The 14,216-nt window shown below is 40.1% G+C and overlaps 1 protein-coding gene across 1 annotated transcript in view; it reads right to left on the bottom strand.

Annotated features, from left to right (window-relative positions):
* The window catches only part of fhip1b (FHF complex subunit HOOK interacting protein 1B), a 51,838-nt gene that overhangs the window by 28,782 nt on the left and 8,840 nt on the right, over positions 1-14,216 (bottom strand). The window contains exons 2-3 of the mRNA XM_030080582.1: positions 12,716-12,853; positions 3,327-3,873 (exon numbers count right to left, since the gene is read on the bottom strand). Coding sequence (XP_029936442.1) covers positions 3,327-3,455 — 129 coding nt within the window. The 5' untranslated portion in view covers positions 3,456-3,873; positions 12,716-12,853. The remainder of the gene's footprint in view (positions 1-3,326; positions 3,874-12,715; positions 12,854-14,216) is intronic.

Below are 14,216 nucleotides of genomic sequence, written 5' to 3'. Positions count from 1 at the left end.
AGGCCATTATGGTAGAGTGGCCAGATGGAAGCCACTGCTCACTAAAAGGCACATGGCAACCCGCTTGGAGTTTGCCAAAAAGCACCTTCAGGATTCTCAAACCAGGACAAACTAAATTCTCTGGTCTGATGAAACCAAAATTGGACTTTCTGGCCTGAACTCCAAGCGCCATGTCTGGAGAAAAACAGGCATTGCTCATCGCCTGGCTAACACCATCCCTACTGTGAAGCATGGTGGTGGCAGCATCATGCTGTGGGGATGTTTTTCTGCAGCAGGAACTGGGTGACGAGTCTGCATAGAGGGAAAGATGACAGCAGCCACATATAGTGAGATTCTTCAAGAAAACCTGCTCCAGAGTGCTCTGGGACTCAGACTAGGGCAACGATTCATCTTCCAACATGACAATGACCCAAAGCACACAGCCAAGATAACAAAAGAGTGGCTTCAGGAGCAGTCTGTCCAACTGGACTTGAATCCAACTGAACATCTCTGAAAGACCTAAAAATGGCTGTCTACAGATGCTGCCCATCCCACCTGACTGAGCTTGAGGGGATCTGCAGAGAAGAACGGGAGAAAATGCCCAAAAACAGGTGTGCCAAGCTTGTAGAGACATACCCAAGAAGACTTGAGGCTGTGATTGCTGCCAAAGGTGCTTCAACAAAATATTAAGCCATGGGTGTGAATACTTATGTAGCTATTATGTTTAAATGTTTACATTTTTAATAAGTTTACAAAAATGTCTGAAAACATGTTTTCAGTTTGTCATTATGGGATATTTTGTGTAGACTTTTAAAAGAAAACTATACTCAAATCGGTTTAGAATAATTCTGTATCATAACAAAATGTGGAAAAAGTGAAGAGGTGTGAATGGCACTTTCTGATGGCACTGTAATATGAAAATGCACCCATCAAAAAGAAAGGCAAATGATACAAACTGAACTTTGCAGCCAGTTCTTGCACTACAACCCGACAATATGTTTTAAAAGCTGCACTGCTTGATAATCCAAATCCATAAATCCAAAGATTTAATGGCATATAAATCTGATCCATTTAAGGACTTCATGCTGATTGGTTGAAACAGATCTACCTGAACAGGGCGTGCATAAAGGTGCATAAAGGTGCATAGGCCTTAATTGGGTCAGGTGTGCAAGAGTAGAGCTGGAACAAAAACCTGCAAGACAGGGGCCTGAGGACTGGTTTGGGAACCACTAACACAGAGCCCAGGTGACTCCCCTGTGAACCACTGAATTAATGGTAAACCCAGTTAAAAACTGTTATTTTATTATTTCATATTATTCTTGAGTACTATTTTCATCATCCACCAAGATTTGAGAGCTCCTGAAAGTCATTAGCAGTAATGTTTTTGTAAAAAGAGGTTTAATGGATGCATTTTCTACAGAAATCAATTCCAGCAGGACTGAGTGGGCATTCCACTAGAGTAACATTATTGTTGCAACTCTGGTAAGACCAAACAACTGTAGTGAAAGTGGGATAGTTAAAGGTCCATTTAGACACAAAGTCCTGGAAGTCTTGCTTAATATCAATTTATAAGTAATGTAGACAACCATGGACAAAAAAAAAAAAAAAAAACTAAGGCACCTCGTTTTAGAATTAAGCAAATTAGTTACTTAATAGCTAGAACAAGGCAACTAAGCAGACCATACATAGCGACTCTCAGTCTTCTTCTTCTGACAAACACATAAGATATTAGATTTTGGATATTAAATACCTAATTTGCTTAATTCTAAGGCGGAGTGCCTTTGCTTTTTTCCCGTGGTTGTCTGCATTACTTAAAGATTGATATACAGCAAGACCCCCAGGACTTTGTTTCTGAATGTACATTTTGGAGGCTTGTAATTTGAAGATTTGATGAGCAAATCCATGACTGATGCCATTACGAGCTAAAACTCTGTATTTAGATGGAAGCTTTGGCTAACCCTCACCTCTTCTTCTCTCTATATATTATATGATCCTTGATGCACAGTGCTAACGAGCTACCAGTTACTGTTAATAGGCTATGATTTGTGCATGCAGGAGGGCAGATGCGGCTGGGGAGTCAGTCAAAAGAGAGAGGGAGTAATCCAATCTGACCTTGGGTTCTAGACCCAATGATGACAATAAAAATAAAAAGTAAAAAAAAAAAAAAAAACTGAAAAATTACTCATTTTAGTTTAACATCCATTTGAGTCCCCCTACTGTTCTTGTTTCTGTTGCCATGTGTTGCAAAGATACAAATTCACATGAGCTTGTATGAACCATAGAGTGTAAGTATGTAGCTCTATGGTTCACCAGAGGAGCAGTAGCCACCATCGAGATGGAAGTAGATTGCTTGTGTTTACTATCATTTCCTTTTCTCCCTTGAACACAAATTCACGTGTTGGAGGACAAAAATAACATCCACATTCTCCAGAGTACTAAAAGAGAGCTGGCAGTAATGCTGTGGCTAGCTGCTTCTTTACCTCCGCTCCTCTCTATCCATCACATTTATGTAGCTTTCAGGCTCCTGCCAGCCACCACTGTAACTGAGGACCAGCACAGAGAGCTTAGGTTGGTTTGTTTTGTTTAACAAGAAAGACTGTAAAAACTCTGCTACACATCATCAAACTCACAATTTGTATATTTATCCCCAAGAAATGACCTTACATGACCTCTGCTTCCTGTGAAACAGAGGATCTTAAATAGTGACATCATCCTGCACCAGTGGCTGTACATTAAAATTTCAACCAATAAAACCTTCACAAATCTTTAAACATCCTCTCTCTTCCACTTATGGTGTTTCTGTGCCAGACTGATATAATATTGGACTGGACTTTGGTCTGTCCTATTGGTTTATACTTGTGAATGATCCTTTCCTGGACTATGTGCTGCCCAAACACCCTGTTTCAACGGGATATACAAATCAAGAGAGAAAGAGTCCATTTTATGGGGTTTTTAACAATTTTAGTGGATTGAGGTGGTTATTTTTCAGAATGTTAGCTGGGGGGAAGTCCACTTCAGTGGCAGGAAGCTAACAGTTAGCATTTGGAGCATCCAGCCAGTATCCAGCACTCAGAGGAAGATAGCACCACTACTGTCCTACATAAGAGCTAGGAAGGAGAAGTGAAATAATATCACATTTTTCAAAATGGGTGAACTGTCAGTTTAAGTGTTATATATACTATAGGTACCGTGTTTTATTGGTGGAACCTTCTGCAGCTGGTCATTATGGCGACAGTGTGTTATGTGCCCCATTTTCCATTATCAGCACAAAACATGGTTGAAGTAGTGTGTTTTCTAGCCACCCAGTTCAGGGCAACAGTCCCTAAGGTAGTACATCTCTACCTCACCTGTCTCCAGTGGTTCTCAAACACCATAAGGCAGGTCTCTGGGTCAGCAGTGCATGGGCTGGAGGGGGCAGCGCCTCGACTGGACCGACTCCCGGGACCCCGTGGGTTCAACCTGCTAAGCCAGCTCATACTGGACACAGTAGGAGACGGGTCAAAAGGTCACACCGACTCCAGGCAGGAGAGGGAGCACTGGGACAATGAAGAGAAGGCTGAAGTGCGGAGGGAGCCAAAGGACAGAGAAAGGGGGTGGGGTGGGGGCGAGAGGCAAGGGTGGGAAAAGGAGAAGGGGAAGAGGCGGGAGGGGGAAGAGGAAGGGAATGGGGAGGGAGGGGGTAACAAAGGATTGAGGACCAAGAAAAAGTATAGATAGATGTAGGGATGTAGGAGAAGAAATTGGTTGCCGGAGCAGCAAGTGGGCTGACAGTCAGTGTCAGTCTGGTAAAGCCCACTGCTGCTTTAGAAGCTGTGTGACCCTGCTCTCCCTGTAGACCCTGTCATCCAGTCTGAAGCCACAACCACTCCATAGCCAGCCAGGAGAGACACTGGGCTGTGGGAGGGGAAAAAAACAACACAAACAGAAAGGAAGTTAATGTTCACATTACGTTCTAAAGCTGAAAACCCTAACCCTTAAAAGCTTCATGCACTCAGTAACTATGACAGGAAGATATCACCACTACTGTCCTACATAACAGCTATGGGGGAGGTGAAATAATCTTTTTTTTTTTCCAAAATGCATTAACTCTCCATTTGATGGATGTTTATGAAGGCTGTAAGTAATGCTACAATAATACACTGCACAACTATACAGCCCAGTTTATATAGAATAAAACATGGACACAAATAAATTGCACAACCCTGAAACACATGGCTCAAGTCATTAAGTCTGTTAAAACAAAAACATTGCAGGATGTGCTCTTATCAAAATGGGAGGTTCTACGTGTCAAGTTTTGTAACATTTTGCCTGAAGGGAGAAGTTTTAAGAAATACTGTGCTGGTTGAGAACTTTCTGTGCAATAATATTTGCTATCTGTCTTGAGAAATAAACTCATTTGTATGCAGAAAAAAGTTACAGTCCCAATTACAATTGGGTGGACCCATCTGTTCCAGGATTACTGTCCTGCACATTTTCAAACTGGTAGTGGTTAGTTCATTATTCATCATTTTGAAACCTTTTGCTAGCTCCTTACTATGCTTGTTTGCAGATTCTAAACCTGCAATGTGCCTTTTGTGGCTGACAACACAAGCTTATTGTCATCATAACTGACATTTTAAGGACAAACAAATGGTTGCAGAAATTAGGCCCTCCACAGCACATTAACACCATTAACCCAGAGCTTTGCAGAAACTGATTTATGGTGGATTTTCTGAAAGACATCTGAACGACAAGGAAGCCCCAAACCCTGCACAACATCCACCAAGTTTCACAAAAGCAAAAGCTAGGTTTGCAATAAGTAATGCTAGAATTAAAATGAAGCCAAGCTCTGTTGCATAATTTAAAAAATAATCCTGGTTTAGTAATCCAAGTTTAGTCATTTACACTGAAATTACAGTTAAATACTTGTGAAAGCCCTTTCACAAGCAGATTCCTCTTTCACAAGCAGATTTCCTCTTAATTCCTCTTATTTCCTTTTAAAGAGGAAACCTGACACCAAGCTGTGATCAGTGATCTGAAGTTTAAACACATCATCTTAACAATCAAAAATATAGCATTCTTGCAATGTTAATTTTTTTTCTTTTTCTTTTTTTTTGTGAATTTTCTGGAAATTTTTGCTAATTTGCATATTATTTATTGCTATTTTGTTCAGTAAAGACTCATTTCCCCTCTTGAAAACCCATACCTTAAATGTTGTGCTGGGTGCAAGTTGTACCATTTATTATCTGGGATCCAGCCATATAAACTCGTAACTTTGGAGCATAAAAATAGCCTGAGTGCAGTGACTGCCCTACTCAGCTGTATCATTCTGCTTGAGTCAGGACCCGGCCAGGACAAAACCTCTCATGGTCCTTCTCTGAGCATCCCAAGAGGCCAAGTGTGAAGGAAATCAACTGAAACCATGGTTTTCACAGTAGAAAAGACCAAAGGTGAATTGCTGTGATCCTACAGTGTGAGAGACTAGTAGATCGACATTTGACTACTATAGTTCCCCCCCTTGCTTCTTTAAAAGGTCCCGTGTCCCGTGTCATGTGTTTTGATTGTGTGCTGTGTTTTTTGTTTGTTTTAACTAAGCGGTGTAAAGTAAAAGCTTACTACTGCCATTCGCCCTGCTCACTCACAACAAGAGAACCTGTCCCAAGACAGATCCATTTTATCAGTCAAAACTGAATATTGAAGTAAATAGAGGGGCCTGTGTTTTGTGCCGTCCATTGGAATTGACTTTGTTGGCGGTATGTATATAATTTATTGTTCTGACTTGGTATATAATTTTATTTATTCCATTTCAAAAGCACTTAAGCTGCTCCCAGTAACCAAGCGCAGGCTGCTATGGTTTAAATTGTGTTTCCAAGAGAGAGTGGAATATAATGCATATGCAGCCTGCAAATAAATAAATAGCTGTCAATTCATAATACTTTCCACCACCATCCTGACTAAGAGGAAACCTGGGGACTGCTGCTGGGGGTCACCAGGTTGCTTACTTTTACTTTTCACCAAAACTTGCAAAAAAGGCTTTTTCATCAGCATAATCAAATAACTATTTTTAGATGCTAGTCAGCAAGCTAATTTTTATAAATCAGACCAGACACACAGAACCATTGACAACACATTCCAGCATTAGCAGAGCACAGGCTACCAAGGACCAGATAGGACTAAATATTTGTAATCATCACAGGGAAGTTACTTTGACTTTTCTAAATATTACATTGTTTGAATGAATTTGATTATTCACAAAGAAGTAATGAATGGAAACATGGGAAAAAAAATTCGCGTCCAGCATTCAAACTCTGATATGCACTAATCTCTACATCCATGGTTCTACCTGATCTTGCCTCAGGGTCCGCATTTGTCTGGTGTCATGAAGTCACATTCCACACAGGCTAAACTTAAGTGCCATTCAATTTGATTTCACAAAGGCCTTGCTTTGACAAAGTATTAATATCCGTCCTGAGAAATCCAAATTCAAGGATTTTTTACATGACCTGTTCCATCCCTATAAAATATGTGATAAAAGTACTGAATTTAAAAATTCTTTTCAGCATTCTAACACAACTCTATTAACAGCTGCCAAAGCCTGAACAACCTTGGGGTTTTTACCTCTGAATGATGTGCACATTCATAAAACCAAAACTATAACAGAGCTCTGGCTACAGATTCCATTCAGCCCAACACCATGATTTTGGCTGAGCTACATATGAGGAATATTTCCTTGTTGTGTAACTGCTTGGAGTGGTTGTAGCTGGACAGCAGCAGCAGCAGATCCAGGATGACAAAACAGAATTAAATCTCTTCAACTCCACCCTTCCTTCAACTGTAATCTTGTGTCCTGTAGCCACATCTGTCCAGAAACAACCCTCATATTGGTTTTTCTGACACAGTTTCTGTCACTGGGTGTGGTTGTCTGAGAAGGTGATGATAGACGCTAAACTATTTAAAACTGGGATTATGCATTTCAACTTAAGCCATTTAAAAGGAAGATTTGTATACAACTGTAGGACTCGTCTAAAATTACCTTTTTTCTTTAATTCCTCAGAAGACAGATTCCACTTGGGTTCCATTCACACCACCCCTGTTCCATCTGGTTGAATCTAACTCTGGTGGAGTTTCCACCTTTGGTGTAGTTTGCCTGAGTCAGTGAGAACACCCTAACCGAACTGTGGTGGACACCGAAATTTCAATATCCTTGGGATATTTTCGTGCTTACACAGCATGTGTTTCATGCAAATCTCCACAGGGGATTCTGGGATTTAAACTCTTTGGCGTTATAGCGACACCTATAGTTGGGACTTTATACTCAGACCATACCCAGGAACACGTAGAGTTTCACATTAATTTGATAGTTGGTGAGTTACAACTGTTTTGCTGAAAGCTGGCATTTCACGTAAACGTAGCAAGCCAGTTGTGGGTATAGCACCACAGTGTGGTACTATAACAACAAACTGTGGTGCACCCACTACTTAACAACATGTTAAGTAGTGGGTGAGATTTCCAACCAATCTACTTAGTTTGGTCATACCTGTCCCTGTGGTTTTGGAGATCAAAATACTTTTAGTGGAAAGGTAAAAAATAAGAAATAAAAAAAGATAGAAAGAAAGAAATAAGAAGAGGAAGACAAAAAAAAACATAGCTTGGATCCCCTGCAAACGCAGTAATAGGTATTGAAAAGCTTCATCAAATATGCCAATGAGGCTGACCGGTGGGTCATTTAGACATGGATATGACACCATTACAGAACATACAGTGACCTTCAAGGAAAAAGCGAACTACAAATTATAGCCAAGTTTAATTATATGAAAAATAAGTAATGAATTAATGAATAAAGTCAAATTTTTAAAAAATGGCAGACAGACAGACAGACAGACAGGTTTCTGGTTAAGACAGGGGCTGTCTTCAAGGCGGACCTCTTCAGTCTATGTTGCATGTGTGTGTGTGTTTTCTGGGAGGCCTAAGAGGTGAGTCACCATTGCAGCATGCATACACACAGACAACCCAGGATTGCTGAGTTACCCAGAGAGACAAAATTTATAGTTGAGTTATAGTTGTATTTAACAAAAAGTACTAATTCCATTGTTTCGTATGGCTGCAGGATATCAACATGAGCCAATAATCAAGTTCAACTAAAAAAGTTATTCTAAGCATGAAGCATTAAAATTTTTTGACAGCAATTTTGCTGACTACATTTTGCCTACACTTGTCATAAGCTCCAAGCCATGGTTAATGCCACTTTATGAGTTTGTAAAAAATGAGAAAACAGTTGGAGGAGGAAAAGACTAAAGCTGGATCCTGTGAAACAGTAACTATGTTAAAACAACACATTCTCACAATTGCACTCACTTCAAAGTCTTGTAGGACTGTTAGACAAAGTCCACTTGCCTACAAGACGGCAGGGAACAGCCCTTCTCCACTCTAAACATTATTTAAACCAGCCTAGCCTCTAGAGTTTCAACAATCCATCGATCAGGATTGATATGTCAATCTAATGATCTACAGTCTGATATAATGAAAATATTGTGATGTGAGTGAAAATATCGATCAAGATACACCTTTATATCGAATCTCCAAATGCACATCTATGTCACCATTTCCATCCAAAGCACACCACCTTCCTAAACATTAAAATAGTGATAGTACCAGACAGATAATGGCAAATAATGATATCTACTCCCATCTATGGAACAAATCAGCAGTGTGAAAATATTTTGGATTTCAGAGAAAAGACAGGTAAACTGACAAATCACAAGCCATATTCAAACTATGCCAGAACGAGATAATATACTCAGGAAACATGGCGAATGTGCACAAACAAGCACAGAACAGAAACACAGCACTGTAATGTAACTGATTGTGTTAAATGAGCATATGATGTTGTCTCCTATTGATCGTAGGCCCATGAATTGAATCGTATTGAAATCATATCGTGGCTGACTTAGTGATACGTACAGACATTGTATTATTGTCTAAAGAATCAATATAATATTGTACTGTGATGGTATAAACCAAGAATCAGAAACATGACTGTGGTGAACTACCTTCCTAAAAGTCACTATGAATTGAGTCATCAAAGTGACTGAAGGCGAATGTGAAGTAGAGTAGATGTGAAGTAGATTAATGAGCATTGATGGAAAGTAGCCCGGCCTTGCTAGTGGTGAATGGTGCTCTAGTAGGTTAGCACACCACCAACTGAGAGGAAACTTTGCTTGAGGAAAATCAGACTGGATTAGCGGAATGCTCACTCATGACTGGCATGAGAGGTTGAAAGCCTAGATAAGATAAGATAAGATAAGATAAGAACTGGAATCCACCCAAACACACTTCAGGTTGTGTGACTCTGACTTCCAAAAGTAGAACAAAGACAAGAAAAATTTAATCTGATCTGACTGAAAAATGGGGTTTAATGACAAAATAACTCAATGTAATATAATTTATATGCCATAACATAACATTTTCCACTGGTGAATGCTTTAATCCAGAAGTGCATCAATTTGAGCTCGGGAAACCCAAGTGCAAATGAACCTCGCAAGCCTGACACCGTTAAAGGGACAGTAAACTAAAATGTGCAGTACTTAATTAAAATGTTTCTACTGTTGTTATTGGGTGTACAAGTCATCATGACACTGTGTGAATCTAAAGTCCTTTCAAAGTGGGGAGTCCTGCCAGTTGATTTCTCCTGACTGAAAAATGAGCAGTTTTGCTGGGCATTAAAAGGTTTGTGTGAGAGGCAGCAGTTTTCCACACCTTTTCAACACGGCTGGGACGGAACTGAAAGGTAAGCAAGCTGAGTCGCTTTCTTTTGAACCAGCATCTTTCATCATCCCTTTACTACAAACAAGACAAGAATGCTCTGTGACTGAGACCAATAAAAACATCAACAAGTATGCATCAAGTGGCTATTATTTTTTGTGGAAATGCATATGTGCAAATGGAAAGACGAGGATGACAACTTTGGGCCCATGCCCAAGGTGAAGTCAGTTGGAATTACGCAGCACATTGGATAAAAAAAGTTCCAGTCACGCCCACTGTATTTGTCTGCTGTAATCTAGTTCGCCCATGAGACACATCAGCTCGCTGGAACTCTCACTTTACAAGAGCGACAACAAAAATGTGCAACATGTTGGAAAATGATCTGGACATCCCAGACTGCATTGGGATGATACCTCTGATCTTGATCTTTTTGTCAAGGACCGCCACAGAAGCAGCGAAATCAGCTGTGACATTGTATTAGTGAGCACCTGGCCTTGGTCTGCACAATCCTGCAAAAATTCATTTCCACACCAATTAGGCCTACACTGTAGTATCTGGTGCTATGCTATATTTATCAAGCTGTCCAGGAAAATTTCTGCATCAGATCTACTACTGGCATAAAGAACCAGAGATTTGCAGTGATCTGCAGTCTATCACAGCTGTGCCCTTCACAGCAGCAGTGTGCCACTTCCAGCTATCCATTCACTCCAATTGGCAAAGCACTGCAACAGCACTGCAATATTTGCTTCTTAACAGCATATAAGGCCAGAAAGTAGGTTATATTCACGCCTCATGCTAATTTTTCTTCGACATGTGCAACAATAATCTTATACTGACACCGGTAAAAAATAATTTGAGCTATTTTTCAACATGGAATTTTACTAGTCTCTGCCATTCTGAAGACTCTTGTTTAAAGTTTCACCACTTCACCATAGAGCTTATTTATTTCAGTTATTTTACTGTAGCTCTAATTTACCGACAGTGTTTCCCCTATCATTCTATTGGCGGGGCACAATGCCTTGCCAACGGAGCCTCCCACCTTCCCTGAAAGGCATGCTAAATTAATTTAATTTAATGTAATTAATTTTCAATTTAAAAAAAATAAATAAAATCACAACAGAAATAATTTAATGTCACATTTCCATAGAATATGTCTAGACCGTGTTTTTATCAAATCAACTATATACGTTCAGGTTGGTTATTAACCTCATTTATCTAATTTCAGTATAGGACCTATCTGGTGGGAATGCGCTCTGCTGTCTTGTGAGAAGGTAGGGCAGGGCTCTGCTCTAATCACACAATAGTCACACACCTGCACACCCATCCACATGCAGACCGAAAGAGGAGGAGAACAGAGGAGAATCACACTTGTACCCCCGTAAGTGAAATAAATAATTCATCTCACCTTGGCTCCAGCCGCCTAAAAAATATCGGCGTTTTTTAAACGCATGATACAACAGCCTGAGTCGACCACCAGTGGTGAAGATGAGTGCATTTGCACTCCTCCGGTCTCTGGTCCAATTCAAATGGACACCCACACGGGTGTTCCATGCACTACAGCCACGGGTACGAGTTCCGACCAGAGCAGTAGCCCTGGTTGAAAGGACCTCCCCGCCCCCTGACAGGCCACTCAAGTTGACTCATCACCACAAAGATGAGTGTGTTCCTGGTAAAAGTCAAGTGGACACGGGCGCGTGCAAAATTTTCGCGCACGCGCGAGGCACACTCACATCTAAATCCTAGGGGAAACACTGACCAAGAAGTCTATCTGACATTAAAAATCTCTTTTACAAGAGACACCTGGTCAGGATAGCAGTCGTAAAAACTTGACAGAGCTTCATTTTGTTGCGAGCAATGCTCTCCAGTTCACAAACATGGGGCAAACACAACATTACAAAGAGAAAGTGATTAAAACACATTACTGCAACACTCAAACAGCAGCTGCACATGTTGCAACAGTACAAGAACAAAATAAGTCAGTAATTGGAGCCACTACGACACCTTTAAGGTAGCTCACACGTCTCCTTATTTACTTCACTAGCTGTCAGTTTTCTGCTATATTCAGGTCATATCAGAGGAATAGAAGAGAAGGATTTCATGACTTTAGCTCAGCAGCATCCTTGATATGTTTTGTTTAGAGTTGGGACCAGATCCAATGTCAGTATGAGGTGCCGATCCAGACATTTTCACCCATTGGATACCAGACTGATGTTAATGATCCACGTACCGATACACAATATACGCACACCACAAAGCTGCCTGTAGTATTCCTGTTGTTAATTAGTTAGTTTTCCTGATGCATTGTGCTGTTTACAGTATAGCACCACTGTGGCGTCTGCCGGTATTGCAGTCAAATTAGAAAATTCTATCATAGTGGTCATTACTATGAGCAAAATCCACTTACTAGTAGATGATAACGCCATTGCTGTGCACTTGATTTGTTGAAGTTTTTCATAACATATAAGGGCTTGCCATTCCAATACCTGTTTGTATGTGAAGCCCAGCTAACATACATTTCAAATAAAATGCTTTGGAATACATTTAAATTTAATGCAAGAAGAAGAAGAAGAAGAAGAAGAAGAAGAAGAAGAAGAAGAAGAAGAAGAAGAAGAAGAAGAAGAAGAAAGAAAAAAGCGCTCCAGTATCAGAATCAGATCTGAACTGGAAAAAAAAAAAACATATAGATTGGTGTTTCTCCAGTTGTGCCGTAAAGCCCACAGGCAAAATCATTTCTATTTATGAATTTAAAATCAACCATAAAAAAATGTAGCAGCATGTATTTATATAGTGAATATAACTGCTATAGCAAGAGAACAGATATAGTACTGCAATTTTTTTTGCACGGATATATTCTGACGTTAAGTATGTGATAAAATTTTGAGCACAATCAATTGTCATGACAACAAAAAACTAGAAAAATAAAACCCAGTTTGGGAGGGTACAAACAGTAATTATCCTTTAACAAGAACTATATATCTACATAATAGCATCCTACCTGAAGTGAGGCTTGCCAGAGTTGAAGCTAAATCTTCATGATGGCTCTGGTCCAGCAGACACCCAGTGGTTCCAGAGGCCAGCAAGCAACAAGTTATCTTGACAAGGTTTTCACCCTGGGCCGGATGTCAACCACAACCTGCAGGGGCAACACAACAGTTTGGTTTAAAAGTTGCAAAATGCTACTTTTTCCACATATTGCATATTTTTTATTATTATACCTATTATTAGTAATATCACTAATAAAAGACAAGCAGAAGTTAACAACATAACAGTTCCAACAGTCTCATCAGTTCAGATAATTGTATCTTTTACTGAAATGCAACCTTTAAAACAAGGAAATGACAAGATTTAAATAATATCCAAGACGATATCTAGTCGCATATCATAATGTCAATAAAATAACACATCGCCCAGCACTAGCACATATTACACATTGTTAGTCTGTTAGTAATACTGAGGACGTGCTGGCCCATGTTGTATGGGCATGGCTAGCAGTAACGCCCAAACACTGCTAGCTGACCCAATTTGACTGACCCTTGGGCTGTGTGATATGATGATATATATCGTGTGACAGTAGAAATACATCAATCTTTCTGTGTTTTGCTCTATCGTTTATTTCGTTGTGTCACAAATCAACTCTTTCTGGTCATTTATAACGGGAGTTTATGTTCTGTAGTTTGGACGATGCTTAGCATTCCTCTGCACTGCAGCCTGAGTGTAGGCAACATAAACTGACAGCCTAACAAACATAATAACACAGTGTAATATAAATCCTGTGTGGAAGTGTAGCAGTAGCGGTCGACACGGTGTGAGTGTCACACTTCACTGGTCACTAAAACACTGACAGCAGTGTCATTTTATTAACTCTGTGCTAATGAAGCTCCAGTAAACACAGCAGAACTCGTGGCTGCATCCACTGAGACAAATGTCCACTCTAAAGCAATGTTTTCATTTATTCTCACCATGAATTTAGTGACTGCTTGCACTCTGTAGAATTTGGGAATGAGCCACCAAAATCAGAACAGATAGAAAACAGATAGGCAGACCTCCTCAGTTGCAGCTGCTTGATGAGACATGCAAACTGGCATCATGTTGTCTTCATCAACCGGCACAAAACACGGAGGTCACGCCAAAAAGTCTCAAGGAAATCAGTGGCCTCACATCACTCTATGTGTAAGTACAGTTCTGGAAAGGAGCAGGAAGCCCCAGCAGCAGCCTCTGCAGGAGCCACACACACACCTGCAGCATAGTTATGGCAGTGTTTTGACAGACCATTTACTTTTTGATAAAAGTAACCACTCTTGATAACTGACTGCAAAAGCAGCAGGCCATAGGACGCATTGATGCCTGGGAAAAAAAAAATGTGCCAACATCAGGAAACATGTGCACACCACTAACAGACTCCTTTCATCATTACACTTCTATTTTACACACTTTATATTTTGATAACTGATGAATTGATAATCTGCACAAAGGTTCCAAATAAAAGGAGAAAAACA

This window comes from Myripristis murdjan, chromosome 21 (genome assembly GCF_902150065.1).
Source record: "Myripristis murdjan chromosome 21, fMyrMur1.1, whole genome shotgun sequence".
Taxonomy (NCBI): domain Eukaryota; kingdom Metazoa; phylum Chordata; class Actinopteri; order Holocentriformes; family Holocentridae; genus Myripristis; species Myripristis murdjan.
Note: the sequence above shows the minus strand (reverse complement) of the source record. Positions and strands in the feature narration are given on the sequence as shown.